At 42.9% G+C, this 20388-nt stretch overlaps 1 protein-coding gene across 1 annotated transcript in view; it reads right to left on the reverse strand.

Annotated features, from left to right (window-relative positions):
* The window catches only part of LOC141053004 (uncharacterized), a 130040-nt gene extending 122229 nt beyond the window's left edge, over nucleotides 1-7811 (reverse strand). Inside the window, 3 exon segments of the mRNA XM_073550325.1 lie at nucleotides 3-182; nucleotides 312-461; nucleotides 7785-7811. Of these exon segments, the coding sequence (XP_073406426.1) occupies nucleotides 3-182; nucleotides 312-461; nucleotides 7785-7811 (357 nt within the window).
* Between the last annotated feature and the right edge of the window lie 12577 nt (nucleotides 7812-20388).

Raw genomic sequence — 20388 nt, forward strand, 5'->3', positions numbered from 1 at the left:
ACCTCTCCAGTCAGCAGCTCAATCATCTTGTAGGTGAGTTCTAGGTTCTTCTGGTCATTGATGTCCTCATGTATCAGAGGGTGAGATGGAGGCCCAGTAATTGGTCTCAGAGGTCTTTTCCATCCCTCAGATATGGAGTCCTGATAGTGCTCACTAGAGGTCTTCTTCACTACTGTGTAATCCTGGTTATGTAGAGACACATTAATAAATCTCACTACAGACATGTCCAGAGTCCTCACCTCTCCAGTTCTGTCCATCTGTTATTCCCATAGATAAGAATGATGTAGTGTGACCTTATCAGAATGTCTCACCTCTCCAGTAAGCCGGAAGAGGATCTCTAGGGTGAGGTATAATATCCCCTCCACCATCTTGTCCCTGTCTCTAGCCATCCTTGATGGGTAAAGCTGGAAAATTATCTGATATAGAAGATCCCCAATGAGAGGATCCGATATTGTAGGGACCTGAAAGGGAAGATGTTGAGGAAATGTAACATCAAAAAGAATCCTATGTAATGACACAAAGGACATTGCATGCTTAACATGACAATCACAGGTGGTTTAAAACTTAAAGGTTTTGTCCAAACCTTAACAGTCAAGGTCTAATTATCTAGTTTTAAAAACTAACCACTTTTGTGATTTACATCAATTGAAAATTCCCTACCGTTCCTTCTCTACTCCGACTTTCAATTTCATAATTAGTTTCCCAACTTTCACTGGGATGTCTAAAACAGAACATCAAGAGGCAGGGGCTGCAAGCACTCCTCCTACTTATGTGGCTGCCCTAATATGGGATGTCATCAGGGAACCAGCGCTGCAGTCACTCCCAAGTGCTGTCAGTGTGCACTGAAAGGGAGAGAGTGCAGTGAGCAAGGATAAACTGAGCATGCGTCTGCATTGACAACAAGCACATGCCCATTTATGTCTATTGTATGTTATTTTAGGGGTAAATTTAGGTCATTTTCTTTTGCATTTTATTTTTTCTGAAATTTGACAAAATTAAGTTGTAAATGTAAATAATGTAACTTTGTAAATGTAAAATTTGCAATGCTCAAACTTTGAATGTTTATGCTTTTCAAATAAATATTGCAAAAAACTGCACTTGAAAGCCCTTTTGTGTGCTAAAAAGACGGACCTCTCCAGAACAGAGGCCAAATAGAGTCCGAAGTGATTCCATCTGCCTACTTCTACTGAGTGGTTCCATCTGAGTCTAATTTTTTGGGGATTTAGATGGAAATCCCGATGTATGTGCTCAACATAGAGTAAAGAATAAATGTGACCCGAGCTTTTTACTGATTTTGGAGAGGCAAAATGAACAAATCAACAGCAGTTCAACAATTGGTTTTATTTATTATTTGCCGTTCCTCATGCGGTATAAGTGATAAGACGGGTTTACTCTTCGGGTTTTTGCGATTACAACGATACCAGATTAACATCGCTTATTTTTTATAATTAGAAACTTTTACACACTAAAACTAATTTTATAAAAATATATCTTTTTTTGTTTTCTATTGCGACCACAGGGTCTTAATAGTGGTAATGTCGGAGCCCTCTCCTTTTATTAACCATCTCAGTGCTACTGATAGTGGAATTACAAGAAGTGAAATAGCCGCAATCAGCGCTAAAACCGATCATTGCCGATACAGTGGGGTCTCAGGTAGAACATATATCTGACACCTTCTGCACTGTCGCCCTTTGGGGTTTGCAATTTACTTAAAGGGGTTGTCCACTACTTGGACAACCCCTTCTTAAACTAAATGTTTGCCACTGACAAAATAATACACCTATACTCACCTCCCGTGCCAGCGCCGTTTCCGTGGTGTCAGCACACGCTCCCTGGGGCTGTGATACGGTGTTCTGACACGTGACGCAGTTGTTCAATCAGTGCTGGCGTCAGTGTACCCGCCTTTGCACAAATCGAACATGAAGAGGCAGTCCGGGCTGCAGCTAATCTCTCACTTCCTCTTCATGTTCAGTTTGTGGGAAAGAGGGGACAGTGACGCCAACGCTGATAGGGCAACTGCGTCACGCGTCACAAAAACTGTACAGGAGCCCCGGGGAGACGAGTGCTGATGCCGTGGGAATGTCTCCAGCACGGGAGGTGAGTATAGGCTTTATTATTTCATCAGGGTCAGCAATTTATTTTAAAAAGGGGTTGTCCTAGTAGTGGACAAGCCCTTTAATCCTCTCCATGATTGATTTTCAGTAAGGTAATGTTAGATTGTGAAGGGGAAATTCCAGTGTAACCTTCTAGGAGGTGAATTAGGCTATGTGCACACGTTGCCTATTTTAATGCGATTCCGCAGCGTTTTTGGATGCGCGGAATTGCATCAAATCCGCAGTGTAGCGCCCCACCAATGTTAGTCAATGGGAATTTTAGAATTGCTGTGCACATGCTGTGGAAAAATACGAGCAGATTTGCAGCGCTTTATTTTCCGCAGCATGTCAATTCTTTTTGCGGATCTGCAGCGTTTCTGCACCCATTGACTACTATTGAGTAAGGCAAATCAGCAGCAAAACCGCAGGTTTAAAAAGATCTGTGGTTTTGCTGCGGAGTTGCATGCGAGAAACGCTGCATAGGGAGGAGGAAGAGCGCGTGGGCGGAGACTGTGTGTGTGGACGGAGATTATGTGTGTGCGATGAATATGTGCGTGTCCGTGTGCTGGTGTCTGTGTGTATGTGTGTGCGCGGGTCTGTGTGTATGTGTGGGTGTCTGCGGGTCTGTGTGTATGTGTGGGTGTCTGCGGGGCTGTATGTAGGCAGGCATCGTCCGATGGTACTAATATTGTCCCATCTGGCTATGCCTGCTACAGTGACAGCTAGCCGATGATGGAACAGTAGTAGTCTCATTATCCGGCAAGTGTGTTCAAGTATTAAAAAACACATTCACAGTACATACTCACCATTCAGCTAATCCTCGACACCCTCGATCACCTGTAAAAAAATAAAATAAAATAATAAAGCAATAGTATACTCCCAAATCCTACGTAATCCGTGTAATAACAATTGTCCCACAATGATCTCCCGTGGAGAGCTGTCACATCGGTTGATGTGACCGCTCTCCAGGGGCTCCAGTGATACAATGACTGCAGGTATCCTCCCGCAGTGTATCACTCCGCCGTCAGAGGTCAATGGAGTTCAGGCTGTCACTCACGGCACCGCTGTGTGGGAAAATTCTCACGCAGCAGTGCCGTAAAATGAGAGCATGAACTCCAGTGAACCCTCAGTGATAACACTGCAGGAGCCATTATCTCTCCTGATGTGATAGCTCTATAGGGGAGGTCATCGTGGGACACTCGTTATTAAATGGATTACATCAGAATAGGGAGTATACTGTTGATTTATTATTTTAATTTTTTTACAGGTGATCGAGGACGTCGCAGGAATTAGAAGTACAATAAAGATGGGAAACAGTGTTTAGTGTTTTATTTCATTAAAATACTTTATTCTGGCTGTGTGTTTATTTAACCCTCTTCCAACTATAGGATTAGTAATGGATATTGACGTCTCTCCATTACTAAGCCGGGCTTGATGTCACCTTACAATACAAAGGTGACATCAACCCCACAAATATTACCACATATGCCACCACTACAGGGCAGTGGGAAGAGAGAATCTAAGCGCCGGAATTGGCGCATCTTAGAGATGCGCCATTTCTCGGGCGGCTGTGAGCTGGTGTTTGTAGCCGGGGGGGCAATATCAATGGCCCCTTCCTAGGCTATTAATATCAGTCCACAGCTGTCTGCATAGCCTTTTCTGGCTATTAATTATAGGGGGACCCTACATCATTTTTTTGGGGGGGTCCCCCTATTTTAAAGGCTAAATATACAGCTGTGGGCTGATATTCATAGCCTGGGAAGATCCATGGGTATTAACCCCTTCCTAGGCTATAAACATTGACCTCCAGTCACTGACTTTCCCTCTCTAGTGCAGAAAATTGCACGGGAGCCCACGCCTTTTTTTTCAATTTTTTTTTAAATTAAATTAAACAGATATTGCATTTAACTCCGGGGTCACACTTGCGAGAAATTTGCATGAGTCTCACACTTCAGCACCTGGCACTCGGGACCGGAGTGAGCGGCTGCATGTATTTCTATAAGCCTGATGAAGAGAACTGAGCAGACCCAAAAGCTTGCAATGTGTTACCATCTTTCAGGTATCAACCACTGAGGACTCTCAATTTTAGAATCATAGAATCATAGAATCGTAGAGTTGGAAGGGACCTCCTGGGCCATCTGGTCCAACCCCCTGCTCAAAGCAGGATTCGCTAAATCATCCCAGTCAGATGTCTGTCCAGCCTCTGTTTGAAGACTTCCATTGAAGGAGAACTCACAACTTCTCGAGGCAGCCTGTTCCACTCATTGATCACTCTGTCAAAAAGTTTTTTCTAATATCTAATCTGTGTCTCCTCCCATTCAGTTTCATCCCATTGCTTCTAGTCTTTCCTTGTGCAAATGAGAATAAAGTTGATCCTTCTACAATGTGACAGCCCTTTAGATATTTGTAGACAGCTATTAAGTCTCCTCTCAGTCTTCTCTTTTGCAAACTAAACATTCCCAAATCCTGCAACCTTTCCTCATAAGACAGGGTTTGCAGACCGGTCACCATTCTGGTCGCTCTTTTCTGAACTTGCTCCAGTTTGTTGATGTCTTTTTTAAAATGTGGTGCCCAAAACTGGACACAGTATTCCAGATGAGGTCTGACCAAAGAGGAGTAGAGGGAAATAATGACTTCACGTGATTTAGACTGTATGCTTCTGTTAATACATCCTAGAATTGCATTTGCCTTTTTTGCTGCTGCATCACACTGTTGACTCATATTCAGTCTGTGATCTATTAGTATACCCAAGTCTTTTTCACATGTGCTGTCACTTAGCCCTATTCCTCCCATTCTATATATGCTTTTTTCATTTTTATTGCCCAGATGTAGTACTTTGCATTTCTCCCTGTTAAAAACCATTCTGTTAGTTGCTGCCCACTTCTCCAGTTTATTTAAATCTTTTTGAATCCTCTCTCTCTCTTCTCTAGTATTAGCTATCCCTCCTAGCTTTGTGTCATCAGCAAATTTAATCAGTTTACCCTCAATTCCTTCATCTAAATCGTTGATAAAGATGTTGAACAATACAGGGCCCAGGACAGAGCCCTGTGGTACCCCACTTGAGACATTCTTCCAACTGGATGTGCAGCCATTTACGACCACTCTTTGGGTCCGATCACTAAGCCAGTTATGAATCCACCTAACAGTTGCCTTGTCCATTCCATACTTAGTCATTTTTTCAAAAAGGATTGTATGAGAGACTTTGTCAAATGCTTTGCTGAAGTCAAGATATACTATATCTACAGCATTTCCTTGATCCACCCAATCAGTGATACCGTCATAGAAGGAAATTAAGTTAGTCTGACATGACTTATTAGTTACAAACCCATGCTGACTCTGTTTGATCACTTCATTCTTATCCAGGTATTGACATACATGTTGTTTAATAATTTGTTCAAAGATCTTTCCTGGTATAGAAGTCAGACTCACCGGCCTATAGTTGCCTGGGTCCACCTTCTTCCCCTTTTTGAAGATAGGAACAACATTTGCTCTTCTCCAGTCTTCTGGCACTTCTCCTGTTCTCCAAGAATTTTCAAAGATTATGGAGAGGGGTTCAAAAATTTCTTCTGCTATCTCCTTCAGTACTCTGGGGTGTAATTCATCTGGACCTGGAGACTTGAATTCATTTAAGTTAGCTAAGTGTTTCCTCACTATCTTTCTGTTTATAGATATCCTGGATTCTTCTATTCCCTTAATAGGACAGTGAATAACAGTTGATGTTACATTTCCTTTCTGAGAGAAAACAGATGCAAAATAGGAATTTAAAAGTTCAGCCTTCTCAACATCCTGTCTTACCATTTCATCATTTTCATCCTGTAAAAATCCTATAGCATCTTTGACTTTTCTTTTACTTTTGACATATCCCCAAAATCCTTTATTATTGCTTTTGACATCTATTGCAAGCCTCAATTCATTTTCAGCTTTAGCTAATCTGATTTGTGCCCTGCAGGTTCTGCAGACAGCATTATATTCTTCTTTAGATATGCCTCCCTCTTTCCATTTTATAAACATTTTTTTCTTCCTTTTTAGCATGTGCTTAAGTTCTGTGTTCACCCATCCTGGTTTCCTTAAATGCTTCCTATTCTTCCCTCTTTTCGGAATTGGTAACAACTGTGCTTTGAGAATTTCATTTTTCAAGATTTCCCATCCTTCCTGGACATTTTTGTCTTTAAGGATATCCAGCCATTGGATCCCTCCAATTATCTTTCTGAATCCCTTAAAATCTGCCTTTCTGAAATCTAACCTTGACGTCTGAGTCTTCACAGGTCTTCCGCCTCTAGTTATCCAAAATTCTAAAATAGCATGGTTGCTACCTCCTAGGGTTCCAGCCACTTTTACCTCCTCAACCATTTCCTCCCTGTTTATAAGGATTAGATCCAAGGTAGCAGTTCCCCTTGTTTTCTCCCCTACCTTTTGGAAGATAAAGTTGTCAGCAAGAGAGGATAAGAATTTCCTTGACCTGTTAGTTTTGCCTGAGAGAGATTCCCAACAAATGTCTGGATAGTTGAAATCTCCCATGACAACTATGTCATATTTTTTGGAGAACTTGGCCATTTGATGCATAAAGAGTTCATCCATATCTTCAGCTTGCACATGCAGCCTGTAGTAAATGCCTACAATGGTGTCCTTTCCATTGTTCTGTCCTTGTATTCTTACCCAAACAGTTTCCACAGAACTCCCAGTCTCTGAAGCTTCAATCTCTGTGCAGATATACGCGTTTCTAACATACAATGCGACACCTCCTCCTCGTTTATAAAGTCTGTTTCTTGCAAATAAGTTGTATCCTTCTAGTCTTGTATTCCAATCATATGTATTGTCCCACCAAGTTTCAGTGATTCCAATGACATCATATTTCTTTTCCTGTGTTAGTAGTTCCAATTCTCCTTGTTTGTTGCCCATGCTTTGTGCATTAGTATAGAAACATTTTAGTTTGTGATTGGTTTCTCTTTCTCCAATATTTTTATTAATTAGATTCCTTCGTCTTTGTTCTTCCTTTCCACTTCTAATAGCAGAGTTCTCAATAGCATTTGCCAGGTTTATGGCTTTTTCTGGTCTTTTGCTTCCCTTCCCATGTTGTTCTAATTTAAAGCTCTCCTTACAAGTGTAGCAAGGCGACTTCCAAATACCTGCTTTCCAGTCTTCGTAAGGTGCACCCCATCTCTAGCAAGTAGTCCATCGTATAAGTAGTTCACTCCGTGATCCAGAAATCCAAATCGTTGCTGACGGCACCATCGACGTAGCCAGTTGTTCACCTGCAGAATCTTATTCCACCGCCTTGTTCCATGGCCATCCACTGGGAGGATGGAAGAGAAGACCACCTGCGCTCCCAGTTCTTTCACTTTCTTGCCTAAGTCTTCAAAGTCTCTGCAGATGGTTTCCAGGTCGTTTCTTGCGGTGTCATTTGTCCCCACATGTAGTAGCAGGAATGGGTAGTCATCTGTAGGTCTGAAGAGTCCTGATATCCTGTCAGACACATCTTTAATTTTTGCACCTGGAAGACAGCACATTTCTCTTGAAGTTATATCCGGTCTGCAGATAGCGGCCTCTGTTCCTCTCAACAGGGAATCCCTGTTTAAATATTCTTCTATCTACTGGCTAACATGGTACAAAGATATATATCAGCCAAGGGCCTAACAAAGCTACAGACGGGGTTACTGCCCCACCCAGTAATGGGGAATCTCCAGCACCTACCTACACCTGCAGAGCCACACACCACATATATGGCTGCTCTGTGCGCACAGGACCTGGGATGAGGTCACAGGAGGGGAGGAGTCAGGGGTCACATGATCAGGGGCCTCAGTATATGCAGGACTCTGCTGTGCTGGTTGTCATGGTGCTGGATGAGGGGAAGTTTCTGTGTGGGGTCAGGAGGGGTTTACAGGGTGAATGTAGCAGAGCCGTGTGTGTACGAGGTGTATGGAGCAGAGCCGTGTGTGTGCGAGGTGTACGGAGCGGAGCCACGTGTGTACGAGGTGTACGGAGCGGAGCCGCGTGTGTACGAGGTGTACGGAGCGGAGCTGTGTGTGTACGAGGTGTACGGAGCGGAGCCGTGTGTGTACGAGGTGTACGGAGGGGAGCCGCGTGTGTACGAGGTGTACGGAGCGGAGCCGCGTGTGTACGAGGTGTACGGAGCGGAGCCGCGTGTGTACGAGGTGTACGGAGCGGAGCCGCGTGTGTACGAGGTGTACGGAGCGGAGCCGCGTGTGTACGAGGTGTACGGAGCGGAGCCGCGTGTGTATGAGGTGTACGGAGTGGAGCCGCGTGTGTACAAGGTGTAGTGTGTGTACGAGGTTTACGGAATGGAGCCGTGTGTGCGAGCTGTAGTGTGTACGAAGGGGAGCCAATTGTACAAGGTGTACGGAACGGAGCCGTGTGTGTACGAGGTGTACGGAACGGAGCCGTGTGTGTACGAGGTGTACGGAGTGGAGCCGCATGTGTACGAGGTGTACGGAGTGGAGCCGCGTGTATACGAGGTGTACGGAGCGGAGCCGCGTGTATACGAGGTGTACGGAGCGGAGCCGTGTGTGTACGAGGTGTACGGAGCGGAGCCGTGTGTGTATGAGGTGTACGGAGCGGAGCCGCGTGTATACGAGGTGTACGGAGCGGAGCCACGTGTATACGAGTTGTACGGAGCGGAGCCGTGTGTGTACGAGGTGTACGGAGCGGAGCCGCGTGTGTACGAGGTGTACGGAGCGGAGCCGCGTGTGTACGAGGTGTACGGAGTGGAGCCATGTGTGTACGAGGTGTAGTGTGTGTACGAGGTTTACGGAATGGAGCCATGTGTGTGCGAGGTGTAGTGTGTGTACGAAGGGGAGTCGTGTGTATGAGGTGTACGGAACGGAGCCGTGTGTGTACGAGGTGTACGGAACGGAGCCGTGTGTGTACGAGGTGTACGGAACGGAGCCGTGTGTGTACGAGGTGTAGTGTGTGTACGAGGTGTACGGAGAGGAGCCGTGTGTGTACGAGGTGTACAGAGCAGAGCCGTGTGTGTACGAGGTGTACGGAGCGGAACCGTGTGTGTACGAGGTGTACGGAGCGGAGCTGCGTGTGTACGAGGTGTACAGAACGGAGCCGTTTGTGTACGAAGTATACAGAGCGGAGCCACGTGTGTAGGAGGTGTACAGAGCGGAGCCGTGTGTGCGAGGTGTACGGTGCAGATCCGCCTGTGTTTGAGGTGTACATAGTGGAGCTGTGCATGTATAGCTCCATTAATTCCGCAGCACTTTACTTACATTAACATCATTGTCCCCAATGCAGAAACCCACACAAACACGGGGAGAATATGCAAACTTCTTGCAGATGTTGTCCTTGGTGGGATTTGAACCCAGGACTCCAGCAGTTAGGCCGATAGACAGAAATGAGGGAGGAGATGTAGGGGGGTGCCGCACTGTGGAGAGCTTTGTGGGTGAGAAGTACTTTGAATTGGATCCTATAATGAATGGGCAGCCAATGTAACGATTGGCGAATAGCAGACGCGTCTGTGTACCGATTAGCCGGATGGTTGACCCTGGCTGCTGCATTAAAGATGGACTGGAGAAGATAAAGTTGAGTAAGGGGGAGGCCAATTAATAGAGCATTACAGTAGACCAGGTGGGAGTGGATCAAGGCAACAGTAAGGGTTTTTGTTTCCATGGTGAGAAAAGGGCGGATTCTAGAGATGTTCTTTAGGCCTGTTTCACACATCCGTCTGTTACCATCAGTCCAAATCCGCCGTTTTGCAAAAAAAACGGATCCGCCATTTTGTTTGGCGGATCCGTTTTTTTCCCCATTGAGTTGCATTACCGGTGGATCTTGACGGATGGCCATCCGTTGGATCCGTTTTTTTGCGGATCCACCAAAATTTTGGCGTCTGCCGACATGCCTGGACGGACAATGCAATGTTTTCTCGGCCGACCGGATCCGCATTTTACATTGCGCATGCCCGGAAGACTTGCCTCAGCCGCAAATTTAACCCTAAACTCTGTTCTGGCGGCTGAAAAATTCACTCTCTCTCTCTCCTCCCCAGACAATGGTTCCTTTAAATTTCCTCCTTCGCCGGATCCATCAAAGAAACGGTCCGGTGGCACACGTTGATGTCCGTACGCAGGCGGATCCGTTTTCCGCCATTTTGGCGGATTACAACTGACAGAAAAAACTGATATGTGAAACAGGCCTTAGGTGTAGGCGGCAAAAGCGGGCAAGAGATTGTATATGGGATGTGAAGGAGAGATTGGTGTCAAACATAACACCCAGACAGTGCGCCTGCTGCTGGGGCGTTATTATGGTGCCACCCACGGAGAGGGAAACGTCATGTTTAGGGAGGTTAGTACACAGCGAGAGCAGAAGTTCAGTTTTGGAAAGGTTGAGTTTCAGATAGAGGGCGGACATGATGTTGGAGACTGCGGGCAGACAGTCACTGGCGTTCTGTAGTACAGCAGGGGTAAGGTCAGGGGACGACGTGTATAGTTGTGTGTCATCAGCATAAAGATGATAGATGAAAGTCAATCTGCTGATGGTCTGTCCAATTGGGGCTGTGTAGAGAGAGAAGAGAAGGGGGCCAAGAACTGAGGCACCCCGACAGTGAGAGGAAGAGGAGATGAAGTGGAGCCAGCGAACAAAACACTGAAGGAGCTGTCAGAGAGATAGGAAGAGAACCAGGAGAGAGCAGTGTCCTTAATGCTTAGTGACTGGAGACTAGAGAGAAGGAGGCGGTGGTCAACAGTGTCGAAAGCTGCAGAAAGGTCGAGAAGAATGAGCAGAGAGTGGTCACCGTTACATTTTGCTGTCAGAAGGTCATTGGTAACTTTGATGAGTGCAGTTTCAGTCGAATGTAGGGGGCAGAAGCCGGACTGTGAAGGGTCTTGGAGGGAGTGAGTGAAGAGGTAACAGGTAAGGCGGTAAGTAGACTAGGCACTCCAAGACTTTTGAGATGAAGGGGAGATTGGAGACTGGTCTGTACGGGATGAAGTAAACCCTTAATGACCAGAGGTATTTTTATTTTTGCATTTTCATTTTTTGCTTCTTTCCAGAGACATAACTTTTTTATTTTTTGGTCAAAATGGCCTTCTGAGGGCTTGTTTTTTGTGAGTTGTACTTTTGAACGACACCATTGGTTTTAACATATCATGTACAAGAAAATGGGGAAAAAAAATTCCAAGTGTGGTGAAATTGCAAAAAAAGTAAAAAAATGTACAAGCCAACAGTTGTTTTTTTTTTTTACCATGTTCACTAAATGCTAAAACTGACATACCATTATAATTCACCAGGTCATTAGGAGTTCCTAGACACCTTACATGTATAGGTTATTTTTTATTTAAGTGGTGAAAATAAATTCCAAAATTTGCTAAATTTTTTTTTTTAAATTATGACATTTTCCGATACCCGTAGCGTTTCCTTTATTTGTGATCTCGGGTCGATTGAGGGCTTATTTTTTGTTCGCTGAGCTGACGTTTTTAATAATACCATTTTGATGCAGATACGATCTTTTGATCATCCGTTATTGCATTTTATTGTAATGTTGCGGCGAACAAAAAACCGCAATTATGGTGTTTTGACTTTTTCTCTCTTTACGCCTTTTAACGATCGGGTTGATTCTTAACTATATTTTCTATATTGATAGATCGGGTGCTTCTTAACTCGGCGATACCAAATACGTTAATGTTTAATTATTTTATTGTTTTATTTTGAAATGGGGTGATTTGACCTTTTAAATTTTTTGTTTTTTAAAAAAATATTTTTAAAAACTTTTTTTACTTTTTGCATGCTTCAATAGTCTTCAAGGGAGACTAGAAGCTGCAGTTGTCTGAATGGCTCTGCTACATACAGTCGATGATCAGATCAACTGTATGTAGCAGAAATGCTCACTTGCTATGAGCGCCGACCACCGAGCGGCAATCATAGCAATCTGGCCATGACAACGATATAGGTCTGCTGGAGACCTTTGGTTGTCATGCCAACCCATCGGTGACCCACGATCACGTGACGGGCTCATCGATGGGCAGGATTTCCAGCGCGCTTTCCGGAAGCGCGAGTTAAATGCTGCTGTCAGAGATTGACAGCAGCATTAAACAGGTTAACTGCCGTGAGTGGATTGCGATGGCAGGCACATGTCAGGTGTACAGATCAGCTGTCATGTGCCCTGAAAGGTGCGAGCTCAGCACCGGAGCACGACTTCGGCGTACTATTAAGCCCAATGTCGGAAAGGGGTTAAAGGAAATTTTTCACCCTCTCGGACGTACCTAACCTATTAATATGGGCATACAGGTTCTAGAATACTTTAAATAGTGTCTCACAGAAAAATTAATTGTGGAAGTTTACTGAATTAATTAAATCACTGTAGAGTAAGCTTATTTGAAAATATATTAAAATATAACTTTTAATAATTTGTAATTAAAAAATTACTGATATAGTGACACAAAAAATTACCACCATATAGATAATCAGAATTACAAGGGAGGTGCCTATCACTGTACTATACCGAAACTGACCCCTACCTAACTGCGGAGGTTGGCACCGTAGATCCTATGCAATAGTGCACCTGCTCGTTAACGGCTCACCCTGCTAGCCCTTTTGGCTCTGTTTTTGGGGCAGGGGAGAAAGAAGAAAAATAAATAAGATACATCACTCAATAGGAATATTTGGGTGTTGGAGTATAATAATGTTACTTGAAAATATCAAAGATGCATTATATGAAAACTAATTGTAGCTCTCCTTTTAAATCTCAGAACTGCTTGACAGTGGGGGTTGACACCCTAGATACAGTGAGAAATGGTGCCCCCACTCCTCAACAGCTGTCCCTTGTAACCCTCTAGCTGGGGGTGGAAGCCATCTGTCCTGGTTTAAGGGGATAAGATAAAGAGGTGCTTAATAACAATAGCTGTATAATAGAAATTATGTAGTGTTATAACCAATCTCTAACATTAAAATGAGTGCTTTTGTAAACTTCTAAAAGATATAGTGATCATATATAGTCACAAAAAGTGATTATACTAATGGGGCAGTTCCTTATCTATAGCAGTGGTTGCCCTAACAGCTATACACTTATGTGCTCAATATAATCAAAAGTTTTTAAATGGATCACAGTAAAACATTCCGTGGCAGCATATGCTCAATATAACCAAAGGTTAAAGATAATCAAACAGTCATAATAGACATTCCATTACTGCATGACATTGAACACTCAAATACTTGACGCGTTTCCCCTCTTTTGGAGGTCCATCAGGAGTGAGATATTGGTGTAAGCATTATACACATAGCTGAATGGTGTAAAGATGAATAGCATGAAGATCCATATGATACAGGATGTCCGAGACCAATGCCCTCTGATGGGCATACCTGTATGACTCATATCTGCAGTCTTGTTCTTCAGAAATAATATTTTAATCATTTATGTTAATTCATTCTTCCAGGCTTTGGGGAGCCTGGAGAAAAACTCTGCCTCCGGTCTTCATTTGTGTACCTGTCACCTCTCATCAGTGTCACAAAGCCATGTGACATCTAGAGGTTGACCCGCACCTGCGCCCTGCGATTGCAATATTCCCCATTACTTTTCCACCCTACTATGAGCATTGGCTTCTTGTTTCTTCTGTGCAGGCGTGATTTTGCTCTATCATTTCATTGGCGGACACAGGAAACCATGGATGTATGCTGCTGCCATTAGGAGGCTGACACTAGGCAAAAAAAAGTAGGCTCCTCCTCAGGAGGTTACACCCAACAGCTGGAACCGAGCTAATCACTTTCTGCTCCCAGACTTGTTTCTAACTTAGGTTGTTTCTAGTAGAGAAAAATTAAAATCCATAAGACCTGTCCATAAAGGGGACATATCACCCTCATATCAAACATATGGGAATAATTCTGGCTAAGAGAAACTAATTATACTTAGAGAAACTGAGAAAATAATTATAGCAGGGAAAGTAGAGATAAACTAACACTTCAACCTCCGTTGAAGTAGGGACCCCATGCAGTGACCAAGTAATTACAACAGAGAAATGCTCTGGGAAAAAGACACAGGGTTTGAGATCCGTATGTTCAAGAGGCAGAGAAATGGATAATCTAATACCTTCCGAGGTAACTATTGCAGTTAGAACAATTGCAGTTAGACGCACTGTCTTCAGTGTTCAGATATGAATATCATGGTTTGCATGGATCTGATATTTATCGAAGGTATACTTTTGTCATCGCAGCCAAGGTTACGGCCATAACGCCATTCTAATATCAGTCTAATGGATGATACAATAAAGGTCATATTTCATCTGTATGTAAAGATAAAATCACAATAAGAAACATGACAACAATATCTACCAACTGGGACCTCCAGGGGAGAAAATATACTGTAAGTTGGGGACCTCATAAAATTCTGAAAGACCTAGCATATCCCACAATCAGCCCCAACATGAGCTAATTAAGGTGAGATATGTGGGAGTAGAATTGAGCTAATAAAAATGAAAGTTTGGATCTCTGTCTTTGTTCATTCTGGAAGTTATTCGATTGCTGTGCCAGTGTTCTATTTTCCCAATCGGAGTGCTTCACTCCAAGAAGATAAGAGCCATTTCTACAACATCAGGTTTAGTCATTTCTTTTCGTTATTCCTTTTTATTCTATGTAATTGTGTATACCATATTGTTTTGTTCCTATTTTGTACCATCTTTTTATATTTTTTATACAAACTGCCTACCTTTCTATATTAAATATATTAAATGTAATAGCTCTGTAAACCGCACCCCTGAAGTCATACGCTACCTGTAACAGGTGTCCAATTGGCCTGTTTCAACGACTGGTGGTGACAGCTAGTAGAGGTTCCTTTTGCTATTGCATAGCTGGTAGTGTCCATATCGGAGTGTGTATATATATAAAATATATATAAAGCTCTGGCAAAAATTAAGAGACCACTGCACAGTTTTAAAAAAAATCAGCCTCTCTCCATGTCTGACAGCCATTCCATTCCAGTGTCAGTTGAATTCCAACCATAGGACACCTCATTTTACGTAATGTGCTTCTGATTAGGTGATGATCACCTGAACCAAATCTTATTTAATGAAGAAAAGTATAAAAAACCTGCTGTGGTGTTCACAATCCTCTTACAATAGGACAAGCTGGATGGCAAAACAAGTGCTAGTAATATCCCAAAAAAAGTCTTGAGTGAGGAAAAGAAGGGCTCAATTCTGGCTTTACTAGCAGAGGGATACAGTGAGCGTCATGTTTCCTCCATCCTTAAAATTTCTAAGACTGCAGTCCATTACAACAAGGTCAAGTAGCAGACATTGGGGACAACGAAGCTACAGACCGGCAGAGGGCGAAAACGACTCTCCACTGACTCGGATGACCGTCCTCTTATTCGACCATTTCTAATTATCTGAAAATAAATACAAAATTTAGTGCTTGGAAATTCGAAGACATGTTGTCAGTAGTTTATAGAATAAAAGAACAATTTACATTTTACTCAAAAATTAGAATATCATCAAAAAGTTAATACATTTCAGTATTTCAGTTAATACAAAAAGTGAAACTCATATATTATATAGAGTCATTACAAACAGAGGGATCTATTTCAAGTCTTTATTTCTGTTAATGTTGATGATTATGGCTTACAGCCAATGAAAACCTAGAAGTCATTATCTCAGTAAATTAGAATACTTTATAACACCAGCTTAAAAAATTATTTTAACATCCAAAATGTTGGCCTACTGAAATGTATGCTCAATAAATGCACTCAATACTTGGTCGGGGCTCCTTTTGCATCAATTACTGCATCAGTGCGGTATGGCATGGAGGCTATCAGCCTGTGTGTAGCGCCAGTGGGTTTGTACCTTGTTTTTCTGGCGTTAATCTGCATGTCTCTGCTTTAACCCTTTACTCCTCTCCCCCTAACCAGCAGGGATACTGTTGTCTGTTATCTGTATGGATGCTGCTCAGTTCCCTGCTCCGCTACGTAGCTGTACATGTGTTGTGATGTCTGTGCTCCGCTGCATGACCATTCGCATGTGCGGTCCCTGGCTGGCGCTGAGGAAGCTATCCATGGGTTGCAAGGTCCTCTGCAGCTGGTGCATGACTTTCCACGTGTCCAGGCCTGCAGCCGCTGCCAGGTGCCCTAAGCCTCAGTTCCTGTGCTGTAATGGTTTGTTTGTGCTTAGCGTGCATGCGGCCACACCTTCCCTGCTTTTATTAGGGTTAGTGTGTGCACCTGAGTTGCTTTCCCCAGCCTATTGCTGAGGGGCAGCTCCTATATACAATTACTCTTTCCTGTTGGGCGTGGCCAGAGCTTTGCATGAAGTTTCTGAGTATTGCCATGTGTGTTTGGTGTTCAGCTCCTGTTCTGCCTGCGTTCAGTTCTAGGAAAGCTGATTCCTATTTTTATGCCTGCTCTGGGGGCTGAGTACCCAGATCCTTTTCTGTTCGTGTTGTTTTTGCGCCTGCTCTGGGGACTGAGTACCCAGACCTGTCTTTCCTGGAGGCTGCATATCCAGGCCCATTTCTGTTGTGTTTTGTTTCCTGCCTTCCTGAAGGCTGCATTCTCAGGACTGAACCCTTGATCCTGTATCCGTTCCTGTGCCTGACCCTGTCTGAACTGTGTTCTCTATGTTATGTTCCTGAAGTCCCTCTGTGTCTGGAACCATGTACCCAGTGACTGACTTTGTCTTTTCAAGATGGAGTCCGGTGTTTTTGCTGAGCATCTACTATGCTGTGCTCAGCCTGCTATGCGGCACTAACTCTGTCCAGCCCTGGTCCAACCCAGTGGTGTGCACCATCCTGCTTGAGTTCCTTCCTAGGCCCGATGCCTGGAGCCTGACGACTGTAGTTTGGAGCTTGACGACCCGCTGCCTGGAGATCGTGTCCGATGTTCCCCACTTGCAGAACCACTCCTTTATTGAGGGTGCCTTGATAATTGCCAATAATTTCCATCTGTTGTCTATTCCATTTGCACAACAGCATGTGAAATTGATTGTCAGTGTTGCTTCCTAAGTGGACAGTTTGATTTCACAGAAGTTTGATTTACTTGGAGTTATATTCTGCAGTTTAATAGTTCCCTTTATTGTTTTGAGCAGTGTATATACAGTTTATATACAGTATATATATATATATATATATATATATATATATATATATATACACACACACACACATTAGTATATGGGAGGGGAGGAACTTTTCAAGATGGGTGGTGACCATGACGGTCATTTTGAAGTCGGGCATTTTGGATCCACCTTTATTTTTTTCAATGGGAAGAGGGTCATGTGACACATCAAACCTATTGAGAATTTCACAAGAAAAACAATGGTGTGCTTGGTTTTAACATAACCTTATTCTTTCATGAGTTACTTACAAGTTTATGGCCACTTATAAAATGTGTTCAAAGTGCTGCCCATTGTGTTGGATTGTCAATGCAACCCACTTCTCCCACTCTTGACACACTGATAGCAACACTACAGAAGAAATGCTAGTCTAAGGGGGTCAGATTCCTTGTAGGAATGCTCGAACCTGACACCCATAATGTGGTGGTGGACCATCTTATTACTGGAAAAACTCTGGGAATGTGCCATCTTCAGTGCATAAATATATATATATATATATATACACACACACACACACTGCTCAAAAAAATAAAAGGAACTCTTAAACACAAAATGTAACTCCAAGTCAGTCACACTTCTGTGAAATCAACACTGATTGTGATTCAATTTATCCTGCTGTTGTGCCAATGGAATAAACAACAGGTAGAAATGATAGGAAGGTCACTAACATCCATGTGTCTGCTCAGTAAGAGTGTCTAGTGTTCCCTTTACTTTTTTGAGCAGTGTATATATCTTTATATTTCATAGAGAGCTAGATAGAAGAATAGCTGGTAATTCATTTGCCGGCTTCTGTAAAATCACTGCAGGAGCCGGCAGAATAGGAGAGATGGATTACATACAGTAAATCCATATAGAATAGGTAGATATATAGATTTCAGTGACAAATACAAGTAGTATAGTGTGTGTGTAAAATACTGGACATATATTTAATGAATAAAAGATTATTTTACTGAAAAAAAATGGCGTGGGGTCCACCTATTAACAGCCAGCAATGACTAGGTAGACAGCTGAGGGCTGATATTATTAGCCTAGAAAGGGGCCATGGATACTGGCACCCCCCTGGCTAAAAACATCAGCTCTCAGCCACCCCAAAAAGGCACATCTCTAAGATGTTCCAATTCTGGCACATAGCCTTGCTATTCTCACTGCCCTGTAGCGGTGGCATATGGGGTAAAAGTTGGGGGGTTGATGTCACCTTTTAGGTGACATCAAGCCCCGAGGTTAGTAATGGAGAGACGTCAAAAAGCCACCCCTATTACTAACCCCATAGTCAAATTGTAAAGAAAACACAGACACCCAGTAAAAAATACTTTGATTGAAATAAAGACAGACTCCTTTATTATTCTTAATTAAACCATACTTACAAAACAAACAAAATCCATGCAAAGCCCTCGTTCTCCTGTAATAGAAATAAAATAAAAAAGCAACAATATACCATACCTGTCTGTCGTTGTGTCCAACGCCATAATCTGGGGGATATACATTTTTCAACCTGGACGGTGCTACGATGCGATCATGCTGGCTGAAAAACCACAATGGTGAATGAGATGCTGGGATTAGCGGTGATGTCACTGAGTCTGTGCTCCATCACAGCCTGACCTTCGCTGAACTCTGGAGCGTGGGAAAATGAACTGGCATAATACAGCATAATATAATCTTTATTAGGTTAAAATTAATTCTTAAAATATGTCGGAGATGATGGCAAACCATACATAAACTGGAAAAGAAAACACTGGCTGGATAAAATACTGATGTCCTAAAAAAATTCAAAGCAAAAACGTATCAAACACTACGTATATATTTATGAAATTATATATTAGATTAGCGCTACTCTCAGGTTTAAAGTGCATAGTGCAAAAAATATAATTGTGCTACAACTCAGGATGCATAATAAATATTAATTAATAATGCCCAACACTGCTAGAATCATTGCTCGATTAGGCAAGTATGACAACTCCTGCATTTGGGAATAAATAGGTGGTCTTTCTAATTGGGAGGTTATGCACCCCTTCTGAGGACGATCAAAATGGAAACACACGTCAAGGGGTACACTGGATGGCTCCTAACTTTAGGTATTTGTATGTTTCTAATTTACATGCCTTATACTTACCTTGAATTATGATGTGCACTATTTGTTCCTGACCCTCTCTGTGTATTATTCACCTGACCTTTTCATCTAAGAGATCATTACATCTCTATAGAGAAGATCAGGAACAAAAATTCTAGCAATGTTGGGCATTATTAATATTTATTATGCATCTTGCGTTGTAGCACAATTAATTGACCTAGCTGTGTGGCATGGCACATTGTCCTGCTGGACGAATCAGTCCTCAGAGTTGGGGAACATTGCCTGAGCAAAAGGAAGCAACTGTTTTTCCAGGATAACCTTGTATGCGGCTTGCTTCATACATCCTTTGCAAAGCTTAACCTGCCCAATTCCAGCCTTGCTGAAACATCCCCAGATCATCACCAATCCTCCACCAAATGTCACAGTAGGTGCAAGACACTGTGGCTTGTACGCCTCTCCATGTCTCCGTCTAACCATTAGATGACCAGGTATTGGGCAAAGCTGAAAATTAGACTCAAGAGAAGATTACCTTACTCCACTCCTCTATGGTCCAATCCTTATGGTCTTTGGCAAACTTCAGCCTGGCTCTCCTTTGCTTTTCATTGATGAAAGGCTTTTTTTCTAGATTTACATGACTTGAGCCCTGCCTCTAGGAGCCTGATAGGAACTGTTGTTGCCATGAAAGTTTCTGCCGTGAAACCATGATAGGAATGCCATATCCACCTTCCCCAGAATATATCTGCGTGACACACACCAAATAGGGAGAGCGTAGAATCTGACTTCCTTCTGCACAAGTCCGTTAAGAGGGGGTCCTGATCAATAGGCTTGAAGAGATTAGGGTTTTGATTTTGCATATCTCCAAAGGGGGACTGTTAAGGATACGTGTTTGATTGTGAAGATATACAAAAAAAACGCTTGCAGACAAAATAGACGCTTTGCTGAATATGTATAAGAATCACAGGTATTAATTAAAGTGTGTATGTGCTCTAAGTCATACAACACTCAAGTGGAGTCTGATATGATGGTGTGATCCACTGAGCTAATCAAGAATGAATAATACTGAATATGCCCATACCACGATGTACCAGTCGCCACTCCCCTCAGGTTGATCAAAGATCGACATGCTACGTGCAACACAAGATGTCAGCTTGACAATTGATTAACCATTAGAGTAACTTAG

Source organism: Dendrobates tinctorius, unplaced genomic scaffold (assembly GCF_039654945.1).
Source record: "Dendrobates tinctorius isolate UK_male_01 unplaced genomic scaffold, ASM3965494v1 ptg000164l, whole genome shotgun sequence".
NCBI lineage: Eukaryota > Metazoa > Chordata > Amphibia > Anura > Dendrobatidae > Dendrobates > Dendrobates tinctorius.